Source organism: Vipera ursinii (assembly GCF_947247035.1).
Source record: "Vipera ursinii genome assembly, chromosome: 3".
NCBI classification, from domain to species: Eukaryota; Metazoa; Chordata; class Lepidosauria; order Squamata; family Viperidae; genus Vipera; species Vipera ursinii.
The window spans coordinates 107634579-107655522 of record NC_139516.1 but is presented as its reverse complement, the minus strand read 5'-3'; the positions used below and the strand labels follow the sequence as shown (position 1 = coordinate 107655522).

Here is a 20944-nt window from a genome sequence, read left to right as displayed (position 1 = left end):
TGGGAGCAAAAGAAGGGAACAAAGAATTTAATTTTAATTTTAAAAATTCAAATCAGACATGATAGGAAATGAATAAAGCTCACCAGCTGTGCCTAGAGACTTAATTTTAAAGATATTACATTGTTGGATATGGAAGATCCATTCATCCCAAATAACATTCTGTCTCTACTTCAGAAATAGTGCAACTAGATTCAGCTTGCATCTCCTGATGATATGGTCCAGCTGGCCAATCTCAAACATCCTAACTTAGTCCAATGAAAAACTTATGTCAGACAATGACACTTGATATGGTGGGCAGGGTTTCATCTGGCTATTTGGGCTGAACTTAATAAAGCCCCTCAGTTAATGAAAAATTAGCATGTTAAGGAAGAAGCTAGAGCAGCGAACAAACTTTTTAATTTTAGGAGTGAGGAATATTTTTGTATGTTTAAATCAAATGTAGTAAATTCAAATATACCGGTATGTATATATGAATATATATCTAAAAGATATGGGTTTTGTAAGCAAAAGCATAATATAGATCATTAATCTCTATGGCAAATGACTAACAAACTACAGCTTTCTTTAATAGTATTTTTTTTCTTGCTGGTCTTCTTTTGATCATCAGTACTGACAAGGGGCAAAAATGATTATGAAACTCTATCTTATATTCATGACTGTATCATGACAAGGTCATTTAGAATTCAAAGTTTACTAACTAAAATCTGTGTCATATTTGCCTGCAAAAGTCCATTTAAAAAGAATGAACTGCTTTCTCCTAATTGAAGAGCTGCTTCTATGAGATTTTGTCCCAGCCAAGAAAACCTAAGCATTTCTGCACCATTTTCATGATATAGTTCCTTAGGACATCCTTCATAATACTTCATTGCTTGTCTGGCCAAAGTTTAACCAAGAAAATATGTTGTACAACCTCTAGATAAAATAACTATTCAGATTCCACACAAAAAATCCTTCCAGCCCACATTGCTTCCTCGCACTTTCTTTCCAAGTAAAAGTGCTTTCAGCTGAACAGTTCCTAAAACTATTACCCCAAAATAATATATAGTTTCTTCCCCCACCTCCCACCCCACCCAGTCATCCCCATTTCCTAAGGATCCATCAATATGTGAGAAAATTGCAATGTAAAGCACTCTGAGTTTCTGGATCTTAAACACTTTTGAACTTTTCTTAGCCAAAGATGAGATGTTGCCCTTTTGAAGTATATTTGTTCAGTTTTGCTTTAGAAAGAATTAAAATGTACTAATTATCTTCCATAGTTAACACCACAAGCAACAGTGAACATACTCACAGAGAATCTTCCAAATTAACTTTGAAAAATAGAGAACTTTCCCTATTTCTCAGTAATAGCATAGCATAATTAAGGAACCATGAGCAAGTTCACATAGTCTTCTGCCTCTCCTATAGTGCTTGGGTTTTTTGTCCTAAATTCACATTGACTTGCAAAAAAGAAAACTTTCCTGAATTTGATTACTTGCCCAGATAAATCAAGACAACTGAAGGCTTTTGGACAATTTCCTGTGACTCATTTTTACTGTGCATTTAGCATCAGAACTATGCTAAAAGTTTACCAGCATTTGGAATTTTTCTTATTTTTGTTTTTTGTTTGCTTGTTTTCTTATTGTTTTTCTGTAATTGAGAAGATCCAACCTAACATGTCATTGCTACTTCTTTCACCACTATCATCATCATCATCGTCATCATCATCATCATTATTATTATTATTATTATTATTATTATTATTATTATTATTATTATTATTATTTGCTAGAATGCAACCATTCAATAAAGACATGTCAGCAATATCGACATTTTGTCACAACCATCATTCTCCTGGCCATTTCTTCATACCTGCAAATCTGTTGCCAGAGGAGCCACCCTGTCTCCTAGGTCCTCAAGTTTTGTTTTAACCTGGTTTTGCTTTCCCCAGATCAACTATGAAGTTGCTGAGCTATGCACTGATGATTCTCATTTGCGCACTTAATAAAGCAGAAACATATTTTTAATACTTCAATCATTTCATTTTACTTCCAAGAGAATTTGCTGCCAACCTCCCATCCACGTATGGATTTCCAGTTCTTCTATGAATGTTCTAAATGTATATATATTTGTCTAAATTATTTACATTTACTCTGCCAAATGTGTATGTGTGTGTATATGCACGTACATACATACATACATACATACATACATACACACAATCATACACTAACACACACACACACCATATAAAATTAGTTATCTTTGATTTGAACAGAAAAATTAATTAGAATACACTGAAATATTAACTACTAGATTTATGTCCCATGCTGATTTAATGTTTCTAACTATGCCATGTTGATTAAGCTATGCCATCTTATAAATAGCAAGTGTTTGTCCTTTTATAATATGTTGAAGAGTAGTATGGAAAGATAAAAATCTGCCAATCTCTTTACTTAGGTAAAGTATATTATTTGATTTTGAGAACTAGCTGGCTTTCTGCTGTATCAAACATTTCCTCAATTTCTCTCTTTTTTATTTAATTTTATGACATTTTTTATTTGTATGCCACCCATTCCCAAAGGCTCTGGGAGACTAACAATTAACATTTAAAATTATCTGTATATATACTGGTATTTGTATCTCTTTAGGCACCTACAGATCAAGTGATTTGCAAATATTGTTCTTAATCTTTTGCCTCAGTAAACAGCCATTAACTTGAAAGAGAATCCCTAATGATAGGGATTATGCAGAAAAGTCACTCCAGGAAGTCTTGCTGTGGATTTTGTACCATTCAGATTTCCCTTTTTTCATATTATTAATGGCTAAAGCATATTTGTGCAAACTACTGGTGAAAACAATTTTGCAAATAATTGTATGTGATTATATCTCTTGCTTAATATATCTGAAATTCACAAATGGAATAGATACAGAATTAATTCCATTGACATGATAATTATCTTCATTTAAATATTATAAATTTACATTTATTTTTCAGTTTTTTGACCTGATCTTGAAAAGCTTATACCTCATAAACTTACAGTGCTGTTGCTGCTTAGTTAAAGTTTAATCCATAGGATGTTAACCTTTGCTCAGTGAAACTGATCTGTTCTGTAAGCCTCTCAGATGCTTAAAAAATATTTAAAAGTGCAAAAAAAGAAAATGAAGGAAAGATATAAAAATAGAAAAAGAAACTTTCCCCTTCATCCCCACCAAGTGTAACTGATGTTAACAAATTATTATTATATTTTATAATACAACCGAAAACCTCTTCATTCCATACTTTACCCCATTCTCTATATTCCTATCTCTCCAGCCACATTTCACCATATTTATCAGCAAGGGTTATCAGAAATAACATAATTATTATGAACTATATCTGTTACACCCAATTTGAATTCTTTTTTTTCCCATTTGAACAGATCCGCCCTGATTCCTCTCCTGTTTCCTCTCTTCAAATAATCAGTCCTATTACAATTAAACTTTCTCAGAAATAACAACCATCATCTAGTCCCAATCAAAAAAATCATTAAATAACATCTGAAATAGCAACCCATTATTTTAACCTAGAGCAGATAAACCAGTTCTTTACTCTGACTTGTTTCTCCCCAAAGTCTTTAAATTCCTTACAGAAAATTCTAACATCTGCTTTTTCATACTTGCTTTGTTTCTTCTCTCAAAATTCTTGTCAGGCCCCCTTTGTAATTCCACTGTGGCAACTCCAGGATTTCCCTTTTGTAAATCCAGTATAAAAATAATCCACATTACTCTTCTGATTTATTGTTTGTATACAGTTTTTAAATTTTTAAATCATTCAATTTCATTTGTAAATCTATTATTTTCATGAGTTCTTGCAGGCTGTAATTTTTGTAATTTTCAGTTTTGATGCAATCCATATGGTTAGAGACAGATTTTTTTAAAGGTTTTTTCTTTCTTCTGTGCAAACCATACCCATTTTCACACTTTTTAAATTTTGTTCCACTAACATATATATTCTGATTCACTAACATATATACTCTGATCTTCTCTTTCTTAAAGGTGTTACCACAAGATCTCTTGACTGTGATTTCTTTCATGCTTCTCTAGAAAATTATCTGCAGTTCTTATTTTAAAATTTTCACAACAAAAACTACCAAACCTAAAATGGAGGGGAGGGGGAAATCAAATTTTAAAAATAAGTCAAATTTAGTTTTGAAGAGAGATATTTTGGAGGCATTTTAAGGGCATTTTTTCTGGAATAAAAAGCAACTCAATTAGACATTCCTCATGTAGGATATTTTCAAACAATATATTTTAATGCATTTTAATAGCTGCATACAAGCCACTTTGACTGCCATTTAGCAGAAAACAAACCTAGAAATGTTAAGGTTGAAGAAAGTAATAGGAAATGGACAATTTTGAGTTGAATGGAAAACACAAAATTATTACATATTTTATAAAAACTAGGAGCAATTAAATACATAACTTGTAGCTTTAACAATGATGCCTCTGTGTTAGTGAATCTTAAAAGTAATACAAGAGCTGAACAAATAGTAAACAAAGATTATCATATTTTTCACCTAAAAATGGCTGAAAAAACACCCTTTGTTTAATACTGCTTAATAGCCAATGTAGGTCATCAGAATTTATTTTCATTGGATCAGTCACCCAAACCCATGCAAGTCTTTTCTTTTCTTACATCACACTTTGTATATTGTGTTTCCCTTCTTGAAAAGAATAAAGGAAACCTTTATTTTTTTCCACAATATTCTACCAAGCTTAGAATAAGGATTTACAATGAAGCTTCCAAGGCAAGAGACTAGATTTTAATCTGACCTCCTTTTATACTGAGTGGAGGGCTGAATACAGAACCAGCGACTCACAAAACATGGAATACCAACCAACAGAACTGAAGCCTTAAGGCAAAACAGCTGCCTCTGTCAAGACTCTTTAAACTCCAACTGGATGAAACTTGAATCCGCATGTGGGAGGAAATGGGAGGAGGGCTGGAGAGCATGGCATGTCGAATTTTCTTCCTGCATTTTCTTTTCTTACACACTTGGCATGCCTTTGCACCAATGCATGGTGGGAAAATGCTCCATCCTAGCACTAGATGGAAGCAAAGAGATACATTCCTTTGAGAAGTGACCATAGTGGACTTCCCTCCTATGCAAGATGTTGCTTTCTTCTTGCATGGACACAGCCAGAGAGGGAGGACATGCCACTTCACTGAGGTATGCACCACCATATTCCAAACAACACCTTGTTGTGTACCTTGATTTATAACCCTTAAACACAGCCCTGGAAATTACAAGGGGCATGTACTACACTTGAAAGAACTGGCCATAAAAACATCCACAGAGAAATGGAAAGGCAGGCAGTTCGTATTGGTGGCGTTCCTGGGTCTGTGTTAGGGATGCTATAAATCACATCAGCACAAACTGTCATGTATGATTTACATTGATTAATGGGTTTCCTGTTCTTTTCCTGTTTGTCTTTTTGTTTGTTTTTGTTCTCTCTCTTCTGTTTCCTATATTCTGATTTATTTGGGTCTTTTACCTCTGGGAATGCCTTTTTCTTTTGTTTTTCTGCATCTTGCTCCCCCCCTCCCCATTTCCTTTATCCTCTCTCCTCCTTGCACATGAGCAGTGGCCGCATCCATTACACTGAGATGTATGAAATGCTGACTCTCATGTCCCCACCACTAGGCCTCGGGAAGAGATGTCCCTCCAAAGTTGCTTATAAGGTAGAACAACCCTTCTTTCCTTTATGGGCTTCTGATTAGCAAGAAATGGGAAAGGAATAATGGTAAGGGGTGGTGGGAGATAAAAGAAGTGTTTGATGAATTCCATTATTTCTTTCATTTCATATTGTGTTCCTTCCTATCTTAATATTTATTGATGATATGTTTCAAATCCTTATGACTCTGTTTGCAATAGCATTATAAAAGAGAAAGGCCCATTGATTAATGCAAGCAATGTTGAAAATTAGTTTTTGTGCAGGCACACAACATTGTGAGGGTAGATCCAAGAGAAACAATATTGGTAGCTGTAATGTTAGGTAACGAATACTCAATAATTTAGTTTTGCACGGAGTATTATGATTGATAGGACATCTGTTCAGTTATTCTATTGACTACAAAAGGTAAGGAGGTGCAGAATAAGTTTCAAAAGGTTTTTGTTTAGCATTAGAGCAAATGTTCTTTATGCATTCGGATGTGGTTTCCATCCAGCTATTTTAGTAGAAATGTCCCGGGACTGAATATGAATCCTCTCTGAACCTTTCCCATCTGGATTAGACGTTTTTGGCTATTTGGGTTAAAGTTCAAATATAAAGTAGTTTATACCAATATGATTAACTGTATTAGAGCAAGTGCTCATGATATTAAAGTAATTTACACACTTAAGGCTATAAATGTATCTGGGAATATGCCCTGTGTTTTATTTCTGAGTATGCAGAGTCCCTCCAGAAATTTCTATCAGCAGTACTTAGGGGTTTGTTTGAAATGGAAAATTGTTAGCTACATGAAAACATTCATATTAATAACATCTAATACATTTTAATGAAATTATCCTGGGCTGCCTGCTTTTAGGAATGCAATCCCCCTCATGCTATTTAAAGGCCAAGTGTGGCTCTCAGCTCAAACATAATACCATACTTCTGATATGTGAGATTGAACTGTAATCTGTATAAAAGTCTGAACTAAGCAAAGACTTTGGAGTAGGACAACTACATCAGAAGAAAATGAGAAACTACTTTAAAAACTGCAACTTCTTCCCATTGATTCATGGAAATATAAAATGGAGCATGACATGCTCATTAAATTGAAATCTTTTCAGCAGAGATTTTGACTTTAAAAAAAGTTCTACAAGAGTTGCTTTGACAGCCTGGAAGGCAAAAAGTGATACCCCTGAAGCTGAGCTGGAGAAGGTGATAAGCTGTTTTGTGACTAGTGTGATAATACTGCATCCAATAGGTCTAGCAGCTTCAAAGTAATTTGCAGGACAGGTTCTTGCTATGTGTAAGAGATTAGATGGAAAAATGGATCCAGTCTATTCTGGAAAAAGTAGCAGCCTGAAAATATTGAGGCATAGGTCTGAGGATCCTGTGCTAATGCCTCATTATTCATATAGTATTGAAGGGCTGGGTTAATTCATTTCCAACTCATAGATAGATAGATGTAATGGAAGCTGCACTGAAGCTAGGATATTTTCTTTCTGTCATTCTCTCTCTCTCTTACTCTCTCTCTCTCTCTCTCTCTCTCTCTCTCTCTCTCTCTCTCTCACACACACACACACACACACACACACACACACACACACACACACTTATTTATTTTTGTTTGGGGATGCTGTGGCTACATTTCTGTTTGGATATAACTGTTCCTCATGTCTCTTGATTTTCAGAACCTATAGTAGAAATGTTAGTCTGAGGTCTAGTTAACTGGGGAGAGTTTCATTGGTGTCCTTGTCTTCAGGAGTTGGTATGCAAAATGCCAGATTACGGTATTGGTGTTTGGCTGGTTTGTCTTATCTCCACCTTTTGTATAAAATGCAAAAAGGACTTGAGGATGTGGCAGTGATGTTCACTTCTCATGATTTCAAGTCAGCAGAAAGGAAAGTAGCCACGGTTCACTCCAAAGGGCTCCTAAGCATTTGGGGAGTGAAAATGGGGGTGATGTAGAAGTGATAGTTTGATTTCAGTGATATTTGCATCATGAAAGCAGAACAACTGTATGGGAGGAGGAGGTTAAAAAAAGTAAAGATGACTATGATTGAAAATTTTTGATACAAGGTAGTCCTCAACTTATGTCTATTCATTCTGTGACTATATGAAATTACAATGGCACTGAACAAAGGGACTTATGATCTGCACCCAAAGTTGTGGCTACTGCAATGCCTCCACAGTCAAAAAATTTGGGCACTTGGTAATCAACCCACCCTTACAATCAATTGTAAGGATACTGCAGCTGCCCCACTCACTTATTTCCCTCCCCCCATGGGAAGAGGAGGAGCAGGAGGCCGATGGTATACAGCCTAATAGGCTGGGAGGCTGTGCAATGGATGGGGAAGGCCAAATGTGATCTGGGGAAGTGCTGCATTGTGGGCCTGTCTCAGGCTTCCCAGAGCCTTCCCTACCTCCTGAGGCATTTCATGCTCTGCTTAATGACCCACACAGTTGTTTAACAACTGCAATGGCAAAAGCCAGGATGTGGTCAGTAGGTGAGAGGATCACATGGGTGCCTCAATTAACAACTCTCATGACTTACAACCATCATTCCAGACTCAATTGTGGTTATAAGCTGAATATTACCTGTATACAAAAAGGGGTTTTTGGTTATGCAGTTGCACTTAGCATCTTTACCTTTTTGATCCCATCTCCTAATACTTCTGCATGAAAGTTCTGGTCCAAATGCTTAAATATTAGGATTGCAAACCCTGGTTCTCTAAATAGTTATATGGGATTGTCAATTTTCTGTATTATCCAAGATTTTAGCTGAGAGCAACTTATGTTCAGCTTTGTGCATGCTACAATGGTGCCATTTAGTTTCAAAAGCTTAAGGCCCTTTTTTAAAGATTCTGTAGACAAGGAAACAAAAATATTCCATGAGTCTTAATCTCACAAACCTCATTTTATGATAGATACTGAAATCTCAAGAAAGAGGGTGGTTGGTGTGATGGGAAGAATAGCATAGGAATTGACAAAGCAATATATACATTCTGGGAAGTGGATTTGGCCATTTCATTTTCCCCTTCAAGGTTAAAAGGAGCATGACCCCATTCACTCACTCCTGACTCATCAATTTCTCTTTATTTTCACTTTCTCTCCTCCCTCTTCAACTTCAGATAAAATGGAACCATTGCATGGGCAATCATTTGCTGCCAACAAGACCTCTTTTGAAGGAAACTCAAAAAGGGGGCGCCAGGATATAGCTAAGAGTTCTGAGTTTATTAAGTTAAAAAAATGTTCTTAAATGGGAGATGCAGAAGTAAACTAGAGTGGCTTCTCCTTTTAATGGAATCAGAGAGTTTGGATTCTTTTCCCACAATCCCAGATGTGATTGTGAAGGAACCTGATCGGTTATCTTGTCCGTCTTACTCTAAGTCAGTAAAAGAACACATATCCTTGGCAAGGTGAATAAAAAAGGGCAAAAGACCATGCCAAAGGGAATTGGATAGGTTGGAGGGGATGGGGGCGATCCTTGCCCTCCTTTTTGGCTGTTCTAGTTTATGCATTTTAAGCATTTTCCTTTGTCTCCATGAGACAGTTTTTCAAACAGTTTTCTGCCTGATTCCCCTCTCTCCACCTGTTTTATGCAGAGACTGGTCCTGATGAACATGCCGGTGGCTGAAGACAACACGGTGCATTTCACTTCCACCTTGATGGCATTAATTAGAACAGCTCTTGATATTAAGATCGCAAAAGGTAGGGGTCCAGGGATAAATGGGAAAGTAAAGTAAGGAAACTGAAATAGCCAAGAGTTAAAAATTTACTTTTTGACAGGAAAAAATGGAGAACATCCCAAGATCAATTAACTTGTAATCTACATAGACCTTATGACTCAAAATAATCTGATTCTCTAAGAATAATTTCATGTCTAGTTTTTTTTTCCAGTCATGAAAAAAAATGCTGCTAAACCAACTCTGCTAGTATAGTGCATGAAATAGGAAACAAGAAATGAAATAGGAAATTTCAGAAATTTAGTAATTGTGTAATGGGAATCTTGTCTGACATCAAAATTTCCAGAGGAGAATGTGAAACAATGAAGAATTAATGTGTGCATACATATATTATAAATATCTCATCTGATCTTCAAGGATACTACTGATGGATTAATTAATTAAAGATTGAGGAGTACTGGTTTGGATACTTTGCTAAATTTAAGTCTTGTTGGTATCCTCCAGGACTTCACAGATTTGGCCCTTAGTAGTCAATTGGAATTAAAGAAGCGTTCTTATCTCTGGTGTCATTAAGCTTAGAGGAAGTTGGGAAACAAAATGGATAAATAATGAGTCCAGCTTCCTTGTTTTCTCTTTCTCTTTCCTTCTCTTTCTCTCCACTTTGTTTAGAGTTCTTTTGATCTGCTCCCTTATAGGTGGTGCAGACTGGCAACAGTTAGACTCTGAGCTCCAGAAGGAGATACTGACCATTTGGCCTCACCTTTCTCAGAAGATGCTAGATCTATTGGTGCCTATGCCAAAAAGTAAGTTATTGTTTAGGAATTAGGGCTACCAAGTGGGATTCAGAAAGATAAAAGAGAAGGAATTTAATATAAGCAAATTCCTCTTGCTAATCCACATTATTTAAACTTTAAGCCTACTTTATAGAGAGACAAAAAGCAGAAAAAATACATGAAAATACAAATGCATCCACATGTAAATAATATTCAGACACATCACTCCTTTCACAACTTAGCTTTAACTACCAATAGCTTTCGATATTATAAATATTATTCTGATATTAGGGTCAACTATTAACCTTTTAGAAACATGCTATGCAGTCTCCAAGGCATCAATCTTTCTATGATCTACAGCTCATCTAAGGGCTACTAGCTCCCTCCAAATTATAGGGTCTGAAAATTCAGAGCCAAGCTTATAAATATGTGTTCTTTTCTGCCCTACACATGTGCAAAATTGTATGTCCCTGATTCCAGTTCTCTTAGCAGAGTAAAGGATTCTATTTTGGTTAACATGGTTACATCTTTTACCTCCAGCTACAGATCTGACAGTTGGGAAAATCTATGCAGCCATGATGATAATGGACTACTATAAGCAGAGCAAAGCTAAAAAGCAAAGACAGCAGCTGGAAGAACAGGTATGATTCTGCCAGAGGAAAAATATAAGTGATCTTGTTTCATTGTGGGTTGAAATCCAGCCATTCAGATTTTCTGGCAATTAGATTTGTATGAAAAGCACTAATAGGGGATGTGGTAGTTTATTTGCATAAGAATTAACATGTAATCTATGATGCATGTAATAAATACAGTAAGGGTGATTTCCAAGAATATATTGTATAAAGTTCTGTTGCAGTTTCTGTAGGGCAGCTAATAAGAATCATTGTAGCAAGATAGAAGACGATGCATATTTTTGGTAAAAAGGAAAATGCAATGGCAGGATTCTTGATTTGACTGTTCTCTTTTCCCACATTTTTATGCATCCTAGGAGTTCTTTTTATAGGAGTCTGTACAATATGTGTATCCTTAACCTCCCTGAGACCCCTTGGATACCATCAGCTGTGCATTCCCTTAGCTTCCTAGAGTATTTATTTGTTGCTACTATGCAAATACTCTCCCTTCCCTTCTTTGAGATGGCCAGCGCTTGCTTGCAGGTTGCAGTAGGGAAGCAATATATTGGAACTTCATTATTTTCCCCCTCACCAGCAATGCTTTGTAGTGAGCTGAAAAGCAGACAAGCAAACCAACAGCAGGCCGCTGTCCTTACAAACCCATTCCACCAAGAAACAGCCATTCCAAGCAGCAGGAAGGCAACAGGGAAAGATGATAAAGTGCCACAGAGCTTCAGTCCGGGAGGGATGATAAAACTTCAGGAGCTGAGATGGTGGAAATTTCCAGCCATGGGGGCCACCATGGAATTCTAAAGAAAATGCTAAAAATCTGCTTTTGCATTGTTTCTTCTGGAAGAATGGCACAGGTCTCAGAACAGCACAGCCCTTGCATATGGAAGGACTCGAAACATGGATTATGTTAAAAATACAACACTTATGCAAAATAGTTCTTTGAATATAGAGAAAAGTGGTAGAAAGATGTGGGGAAAGTGAAGAATGAAGCTATGCTATGTAATAAATTTTCATAAGGAAAGTAATTGAAGTGATTTGTATTTGCTAACCCAGCAGTGTCTCATTTAGCTTACATAAAATTACTGGCACTTTCAGTATTATTTTCCCCTTCCTTGGGAATAGTTTTTCCAACTCTATTGCCCTCTAAATGTGTTAGAGTGTAATTCTCATCACATCTAGCCATTCTAGGCATTGAACATGATGGAAGTTGTAAATCCACATCTTCACTATGTTATTATTTTACCTAATTGAAACTGCTGTCATTTTCTTTTTTAAAACTCAGAAAAATGCCCCAATGTTCCAGCGCATGGAGCCTTCATCTCTTCCTCAGGAGATCATTTCCAATGCCAAAGCTTTGCCTTACCTTCAGCAAGACACTATTTCAGGACTGTAAGTGCAGATGTTTGAGTAAACAATACCACCTTGGCTTTCGTGTTTGTAATCCGTGCAAATTCCTTTTTTCACTGAATCTTACTCAAGATACAAAGCTATAGTGGTAGGGAATCTAATCTAAGAGAGATATTACAAATAAACCCAAAGATCTTGATAATAAACTGTTAAATATGAACTATGAAGGAATAGAAGGTAAGTGTGCTGGTTAACAGCATAACATTTCTAACACCATCATACTGAACACTGGGGCCCCTCAGGGCTGTGTGCTCAGTCCCCTGTTGTTCACCTTGCTGACACACGACTGCGTAGCAATGCACAGTTTGAACCACAGCATTAAGTTTGCTGATAACACGACTGTGGTGGGTCTCATCAGCAAGAATGATGAGTCAGCATATAGAGAGGAGGTGGAGAAGCTAATAGACTGGTGCAAAGCCAACAACGTGTCTCTGAATGTAGATAAAACAAAAGAGATGGTTGTTGACTTCAGGAGGACAAAATATGACCGCTCTCCGCTGATCATCGATGGCTCCTTCATGGACATCATAAGGAGCACCAAATTTCTTGGTGTTCACTTGGCGAAGAATCTCACTTGGTCCCTCAACACCTGTTCCATAATAAGGAAGGCCCACCAGCGTCTATACTTTCTGAGGAAACTGAGGAATTCACAGCTTCCACCACACATCCTCACAATCTTCTACAGAGGGACTATTGAGAGCACCCTGAGCAGTTGCATTACTGCCTAGTTTGGAAACTGCACAGTTTCGATCACAAAACCCTACAGCGAATAGTGAGGATGGCAGAGAAGATCATCGGGGTTGCTCTCCCCTCTGTCATGGATATTTACATCACATGTTGCATCCGTAAAGCCAGAAACATTGTGGCTGATTACACACACCCTTCATACACACTTTTCACTCTTTTGCCATCTGGAAAGAGGTACAGGAGCATTCGGACTCGGACATCCAGACTGTGTAATAGTTTCTTCCTATAAGCCATTAGAATTCTCAACATGAAGAAACTGAAACTATAAATAGTTGTATTTGTAGTTTTTTTAAGTTTTTAGTTTAGAGTTATGTGTAGTTTGTGTTCTGTTTTGTTTTGTTTTTATTCGTGTCATCTGATGTAGCACCTTGGTCCTAGGGAAATGTTGTTTTGTTTCACTATGTACTGTACTGTATATTGTTGAAATGACAATAAAGTCTACGTCTACTACTACTACTACTACTATTACTACATTTTCAACTACTGAGATTGCAATAAAAATGCAGAACTTGGTCTGAACAATAAAGGTAGAATGAGAGGAGGAGAACAATCAGGAAGTCACATTGCATTTTGATTCTTATCCATTCCTCCATTAAAACTTCCACAGTCTTGATCTATATTAAAGCATGCTTCTCTCTTTGACTGGGTTTGTTGAACATGTTATCCTTTGTTTGCTTGAAACTCAATGTGTTATGTAAATGCAACCATGGTTTATGACTTAGTATGATGGGTGAATCATAACTGGTTTATTCAATAAACCAGATGTAAGGTTACAGCCTAGTGCAATGTGCTAACCAGCGCAAGTCTGAATACAAAACAATAGGAATAACTCAGAATAAAGATAGCATTCAGTGAACCTTCTGGTGAAGATTATATGCACTTCTGGAAATATTTCCTATGTTTCCGCCATTTCTGAGGCAATTTTGATAAACAACAGTTCACATTAACAAGCATTACATTGACTTTAAAAATTCTGTTTAGAAACAAATCAATTAATGCTTTTGATTCAAACAGTATTTTGGCAAAGCCAACCCCTCATTTTTTAACACAATCTCTAACCTATCTTACTATCTCACTACTGTACTTCTTGACAAAACTAACTTGCAAACCTATAAGCGTTTCTTACTTCCATCATCCAGAATTAAAAATGTGAGCATACTGTCAATGGAGTATAATGTGTAATTTTAACTGGTTTCAGGTTTTTTTTTTACTTTTATTATATGATAATAATGTCAACAATACAAGATAGTAGTTGTTTAGTTCTTTTCATTGTAAAATTATTATTAACAATAACGATGATGATGATGATGATGATGATGATGATAATCGCACAGTCAGTCAGGTGTTCAGACTGGATTTGGCATTTTTGTCAGCCTATCGAGTCCTTACCAAGGACCTGAGATAGGCAGATGTGGGTGTTTGATGGTATTACAGATATCGTCTCAGCATATTGTTGTTGTTGGTGGTGGTGGTGATCACACAGTCAGCCAGATGTTTAGATTGGATTTGGCATTTTTATCCATCTATCAAGTCCTTTCCAAGGACCTGGAATAGTAGATATTTGGTTGTGTTAAAGATGCAAGTTGTTCCAATTAAAACTGCCATTTGCAATTGATTGATAGTGATTTTGTCAATGTTGATGATGTTCAAGTGGTGCTTTAGATGTTTTGGGATTGCATCCTTAGAAGCCTATCACTATTGGTACTATTTTTGCTTTATTTTGTCAGAGTTGTTCGACTTCTATTTACAAGTTTTTGTATTCTGTGATTTTCTCTAGTTCTTTCTCTTCTATTCTGCTTTCTCCAGGTTTTGCAATGTCCACTATCCAGATTTTTTGTCATTCTTATCAACAATTGTTAAGTCTGGGGTGTTATGTGGCAAGGTGCTTGAATTCTAACGTCCCAGAGCATTTTAGCTTGTTTTTTTATTAGTTTGACATTTTGTGGCCTTACCAATTCTCGCTTATGTATTTCTTGCAGATCTTCCAATGCACCATTATTGCTACTTTATTGTGCCTTTGTTTGTAGTCAGTGTCTGCAGTCTTCTTGCAGCAATTAGGCCCACTGTTTCATCACCTTGTTTACAGAGGTAGCTTTTGCTTTCTGTTGCTGTCTTCTCAATGCTGTCTTTGTATGTATTTGTTCTTAAGGTTTGGTCTTATGCAACCAGAATTAGCCCCTCTATCTCTTTTTTCAACTTTCCAGCTCCTAGCCATTTGCCAGGTCTTGTTATTATATACTGTATGTCTTCTATTGTTTTAATGTTCTGATCATGTAATGCTTTGCCTTTCCATATCTATTTTTCTAATCTTCATTTTGTCTTTCTTGTAGGCCAGTTTGGTCTCTCCAGTACTCAGTATGGTATACTGGTATACTAGCTTCAGTGCATCTTCTTCAATATCCTTCAGATATTCTTCCAATGCCCTTTTTTAAATTTTTTCAATTTCTAGTGCACTCGCAACATTTCACACCCACCTATTTTCCTTGGTAAATAGAATCTGTCATTGCATGGATGAAGGGAATGATTCATTGTCATTATTTTTCTGGTCTTGCTATCAAGGGCTTTTAATTCTGCTTGAGTCCAGTCCATTATTCCAGCTGTGTATCTAATAACTGGAATTGTCAAAATGTTAATTGCTTTAATGGTGAGTTTGGACTTCACAATCTTCATCAGTCTCATGGTCTATTTACTTCTAACATTCTTGTCTCTAGTGCTCTTGATGTTGTCAGCTTGAAAGATCCCCAAGTATTTGTAGTGATTGTCTTTCAAACTCTTGCTACTATTTCTATAGAGCATTTTGATCCCTTCAGATTTCACTATTTTTTCCCTTGTTAAGGACCACATTTGTCCAGTCCAAACTCCATTATAATATCTTGGTTTTTATATATGGACAGTATTGATCAGTGATTCTATTTTAGATGTTGTTTTTCCACTCAGATCATTCACGTAAAGAAGGTGAGATAGCATGGCAGAAATTTTTGATATTTGACAGTCATGGCCTGATTTGTTCAATATTGTTGACAGAGGAATCAGTGCAATGACAAACAGTAATGGTGAGAGTGAGTCTCCTTGAAAGATTCCTCTGTTGATATTAACCTCTCCCAGAACATCACCATTAACCAGCAACTGTGTCTTCTATTGTATCACTGATCTTTCATGAAGCTTCTGATGTTTCTACTGATTCCTGTTATTTCTAGGCACTTGATTATCCAATCATGTGACAAGGAGTTGAAAACCTTCTTTTAAGCAATACAAGCCACATTCAGTTTGATCTTCTTTCTTTTGCAGTTTTCTAAAATCTTATTGTCAGTTAGGTAGTTTCCTTTTTGCTAAGGTGGAAAGAACTTTTTTTTCAGCTAGATGCTGTTGGATTGTATCAGCTACCACAGTAGCTAGCAATTTGTAAGTTGTTGGTAAGCAGGTAATTGGCCTGTAATTGCCTGGTGCTTTCTCTTTTGTTGGATCTTTCATTATTAGGTAAGTTTTGTCAGATGTTAACCAATCTCCAATTTCACCTCCTTGCAGAATGTTGTTAAACTGCTTGTCATTGAGTGGCTGTAGACCAGACAGGTATTTTAACAACAAAAAAAAATACAGTTAATCTTTGCCTAGTGCTGATGAGTTCTTGATCTTCCTTGCAGTTTCTCCACCATTTCTGCTGTTACTACAAGTTCTTTCATTTCAACTTCTTTTTTTATTCTTAGCCACCTCTTTTATCCAAGCTGCATTATTGTTGTAATTCTTATTCCATAGCTGTGCCCAGAATTCCACTGCTTCTTCTTCATCAAGTGTTGACTAGTTTTCTGCATTCTCTCCATTGATGGATTGGTAGAATGTTTCTGGTTTGACTGATATTGGAAATTCTGCATACTGTCTGCTGAACTTACAAATTCCACTACCTATCTGCGGATCTTCTTGGTTGTAGTTGTTATTTGTTGCTTTATTATTTCTAGTGCTTCAGAAGGATGGGCAAATAACAACAATGGGTTTTCCTAAAACCTGGCATGTATCTGGCAAGTTTTCCCTTCGAAAATAATTTTATGGCACATTCATTTTTGACATTGGTAATCTTTAGCTCACTTTTTTCTAACAAAAGCGTGTCATTCATTATGAAATATCTTTTTTCCCTGGGACTGATGTTTTATCTTGAAGAAGATAGAAAAACAGTTAGAGGAAGTTACAGGAAGATGTATTCTCTTTTCATTTCAATTTGGACTATCTTTATAGGAGCAGCCGTAGTGGATTCCCCTCCCTAAGTCCACTCTCTCCTCAAGAGATATTCCAGTTGGCATGTATGGATTCAGCCCATGGAGAGTACCAAGAACAGCAATCTCTGGTAAATAAATGTACCATTTATTTAAAATGCTTCTCTGCTTTTCATTGATTTCAGAAAAGCAGTTCAAGTGAAATTGTGTCTGTACTTATTGATTGCAAGTGGTGTTATATTATTATATTATATAATTATATTATATCATGTTCATAAAATATATTGAACAATATATTGCATATATTGTATGCTGTATATTGTATACACTATTATACAATACATATACAATATGTAATGATATTCTATTGCATCATATTATTGTATAATATATTATAATGTCTATTTTATTAATCTTATTAATCTTACTTTATTTTCCTGTCTCAATTTTAGGAAGCCTCATATTCCCGGAAATTCTTTGACTATGAAACCTGTTATTTATTTATTTAAAAAATTTATATTGCCAAGCCATTAAGGGCTTTAAAGGTGACAACCAGCACCTTGAATTGCACCCAGAAGCAAATCAGCAACCAATGTAGTTCCAGCAGGAGAAATGATACATGTATACACCAAGGTCTCTACAAAACCATGCGGGTTGCTGCATTTTGCACCAACTGGAGCTTCCAGATGCTCTTCATGGGTAGCCTCATGTAGAGTGCATTGTAAAAGTCAAGACAGGAGGTGACAAGGGCATGAGTGATCATGAATAGGGATTGTTGGTCCAGGAAAAAGTATAACTGGTGCACAACCCACAGTTGCACAAAGGCACTCCTGGCCACGACTGCCACCTGCTCTTTGAGCAGGAATCATGAGTCCAGAAGACCCCCCAGGTTACACAAAGGTCTGTTTGGGGCAATGCCACCCCATCCAAGTTCTCCATGGGCCAAAGAACCCAGAGTAACTCAGTCTTGCCCAGGTTCAGTTTCAACCCATTGCTCTCCATCCAAACCCCTAACAGACTCCATGCACTGTGAAAGGGAGGTTGCAGGCTGAGACATAAAGCTGAGTATCATCAGCATATTTATGATATCTCAGTCCATGGTGATGGGTGATCTCACCCAACGGCTTCACGTAGATGTTGAATAGGAGCTGAGAGACTACCGAGCCCTGCGGGACCTGCAAAGCAGTGGGTGAGAGCTGGATCTCTCACCTCCTATTAACACTGACTGAGAGTGGCTACAGAGGAAGGAAGTGAACCAGGATAACACACAGCCCCCCACTCCCAACTCCCAAAGCTTCTCCAGAAGGATACCATGGTTGATGGTATTGAAAACCAACAAGAGGTCAAATATAGCAAGGATGGATACACTACCCACATCCCGCTCCCACCAGAAATCATCAAAAAGCACGACCCATATCCAGGCCTGAATCCTGACTGGTAGCACTCTAGATAATCCATTTCATCCAAAAACCTGGAGCAGCTGCGTAACCACCTTCTCAACCACCTTCCCCAAAAAGGGAAGATGGGAGATAGGTCGGAAATTATACTACAATGACATCCTAAGAAGAGGGCAGTCCACAACTTCCTTAAAGTGCTGGGGCATTACCTCCTCCTGTAGAGAAGCATTAATCACCACTAGAGTCTACCACCTGTCATTTCCCGAGAAGCTTTCACAAGCCAGGAGGGACATGGGTCTAAAACACAGGTGCTTGCATGCATAATCCTGCCTACTTCCTCAGGAGCAACAGGGTCAAACTGTTCCCAGATAACAGGGCAAGAACCTGCCTCAGGGACCTCCATCAGACTAGAAACCATGCCCGTATCTAACTGGGAACAAAGTTGAGCTATTTTGTCTTCCAGAAAATCTGCAAATTCCTCAGCACACACCTTCAGGTGGACCTCAGTCTCCTTCCCCAGGAGGAGACGGCTCACCTAAAAGTGTCACTGGTCAATTATCTGCAGACACAACTAGTGCGGAGAAGTATTTGCACTTCACCACACAAATCACTACAAGGTAGGCCTTAATAGCAGCTCTTACCCATGTTTAATTGAGTTCATCCTTTGTCTTCTAACAGCTGCGCTCTAGATGTCTCTTCTTCCATTTCATCCCTCTCAATTCCTCTGTATACCATGGAGGACAGAGAGGTCTATGGATGAGGAGAGGTTGCATGGGTGCAATCCTACCCAGAGTCTCAGTCACCTTCTTATTCTAGAAAAGTGACTAGTAGCTCAGCTGGACTATGCAGCAGATCTGCAGTTATAACCTCCAGTTCCTTCTGGAACCTATCTGGGTCTAGTAGTTGATGGGGGTGAACCAATCTAATAGGTCTTGCCTCCGTGCGGGGGGTACAGCTCTCAAGAAACTCTTTGCCACCAGACTGTGATCTGAACATTACAGGGAGACCAAAGATAAATCCACCAATTCCAGGTCATTTAGGCAGTGCTCCAACAAGAACACTAAATCAGGTGTGTGACCATCTATTCCTAGTCGGGCCCTGGATAACTTGGGACAGACCCATGGAAGTCATGGTTTCCATGAAATCCCGGGCTACCTCTGACCCCACCCCAGGGATGGCAGATTGAAGTCCCCCAGAACTATAAGCCTGGGGAACCCCACTGCCAGGCCTGCGGTGAGGTCCAGGAGCCTAGATAGGAAAGCTGCCATGAAGTAGGGAAGCTGGTACAGCAGCAGCAATCCCACCTGATCCTTTGAGCCCAATCTAAAAAAAAAAGTCTCACAGCTGGCACTTGTGAAGCCATGCCCCCGGAGGCTGCCAGCGATTCTCTGATAACAACAGCCACACCCCCTCCCCAGCCCTGAGGTCTAGGCTGCTGCCATGCTCAATAATCCACTGGGCACATTTATGAGTGGGGAACGCCTCCCTCTGGGCCAGCCAGGTCTCAGTTATACAAGCCAGATTATTCTTTTTCCAAGCTATTCTGTGGAACATAATATTGAAACTAGGTCATCTCAAATAGTTAATAATTATAACCCTGAAATGCTGATAGTCCTAGAAAGAGATCCTGATAGATACATTTAGATTTTTGTGGATCCTGTTGATGAAACTTTCACCACAACAATGTGCTGCTTCACCATTAGACATTGACAGAGAAAATTTCTGATAGGCAAGAATTCATTTATTCTGGATAAGAAGAATAGATCTATTGCAGTAACATATATAACCATTACTTTTGCTATCAGAACTAGTAACAATCCTTTTTTAAAAAAAATATGGATTTGTTTATCGTCAGTTTAATCTCATATATCTTCAAAAATTGGTCAGTATTCCATGAGAGATTCATTGCTGAGGTTTTCATACAATTACTGCTCAAATAGATACCCTAGTACCTACTTCATTTTAGGTATCCTAGATGAAAAACTGGAAGCATACTACAGAACTCACTATTTTTTCTTTTTAGATTTTTCTTTTGTCATTGTGGATTTCTAGAGATCTAGAAGTATACAATCCAGTGGTGGGATTCAGCTGGTTCGCACTACTTCAGCAGAAGCAGTAGCTAATTTTTTGTTACCCAGGCCCAGAATGGACTTCTGGAAGCAGCATCCACAAAGAGAACCAGTTGTTCACATATTTGAATCCCACAACTGGTACAATCTATGGAGATGTTAAAAGACTATTAACTATTTAACAATAGAGATAAGTAGGCATTGCAGGAAGTTTGACTGAATTATGGTGATGGTAAATATTTTAAGCTACAAAGAGGCATATGTTGCAAAGATTTAGTAAAATAACTATTACATAAAATATACTCAACTATCATTAAGCAAGTTATATCATTAAGCAATTTTTAATTTCATGTTTGTTATAGTTATT

At 37.4% G+C, this 20944-nt stretch overlaps 1 protein-coding gene across 1 annotated transcript in view; it reads left to right on the top strand.

Moving 5' to 3' along the window:
- CACNA1E (calcium voltage-gated channel subunit alpha1 E) overlaps positions 1-20944 on the top strand; it is a gene marked incomplete at its 3' end in the record, with an annotated part of 392449 nt that overhangs the window by 353252 nt on the left and 18253 nt on the right. The window contains exons 39-44 of the mRNA XM_083358506.1: positions 5605-5701; positions 9276-9381; positions 10052-10159; positions 10670-10770; positions 12035-12141; positions 17134-17242. Coding sequence (XP_083214632.1) covers positions 5605-5701; positions 9276-9381; positions 10052-10159; positions 10670-10770; positions 12035-12141; positions 17134-17242 — 628 coding nt within the window. The remainder of the gene's footprint in view (positions 1-5604; positions 5702-9275; positions 9382-10051; positions 10160-10669; positions 10771-12034; positions 12142-17133; positions 17243-20944) is intronic.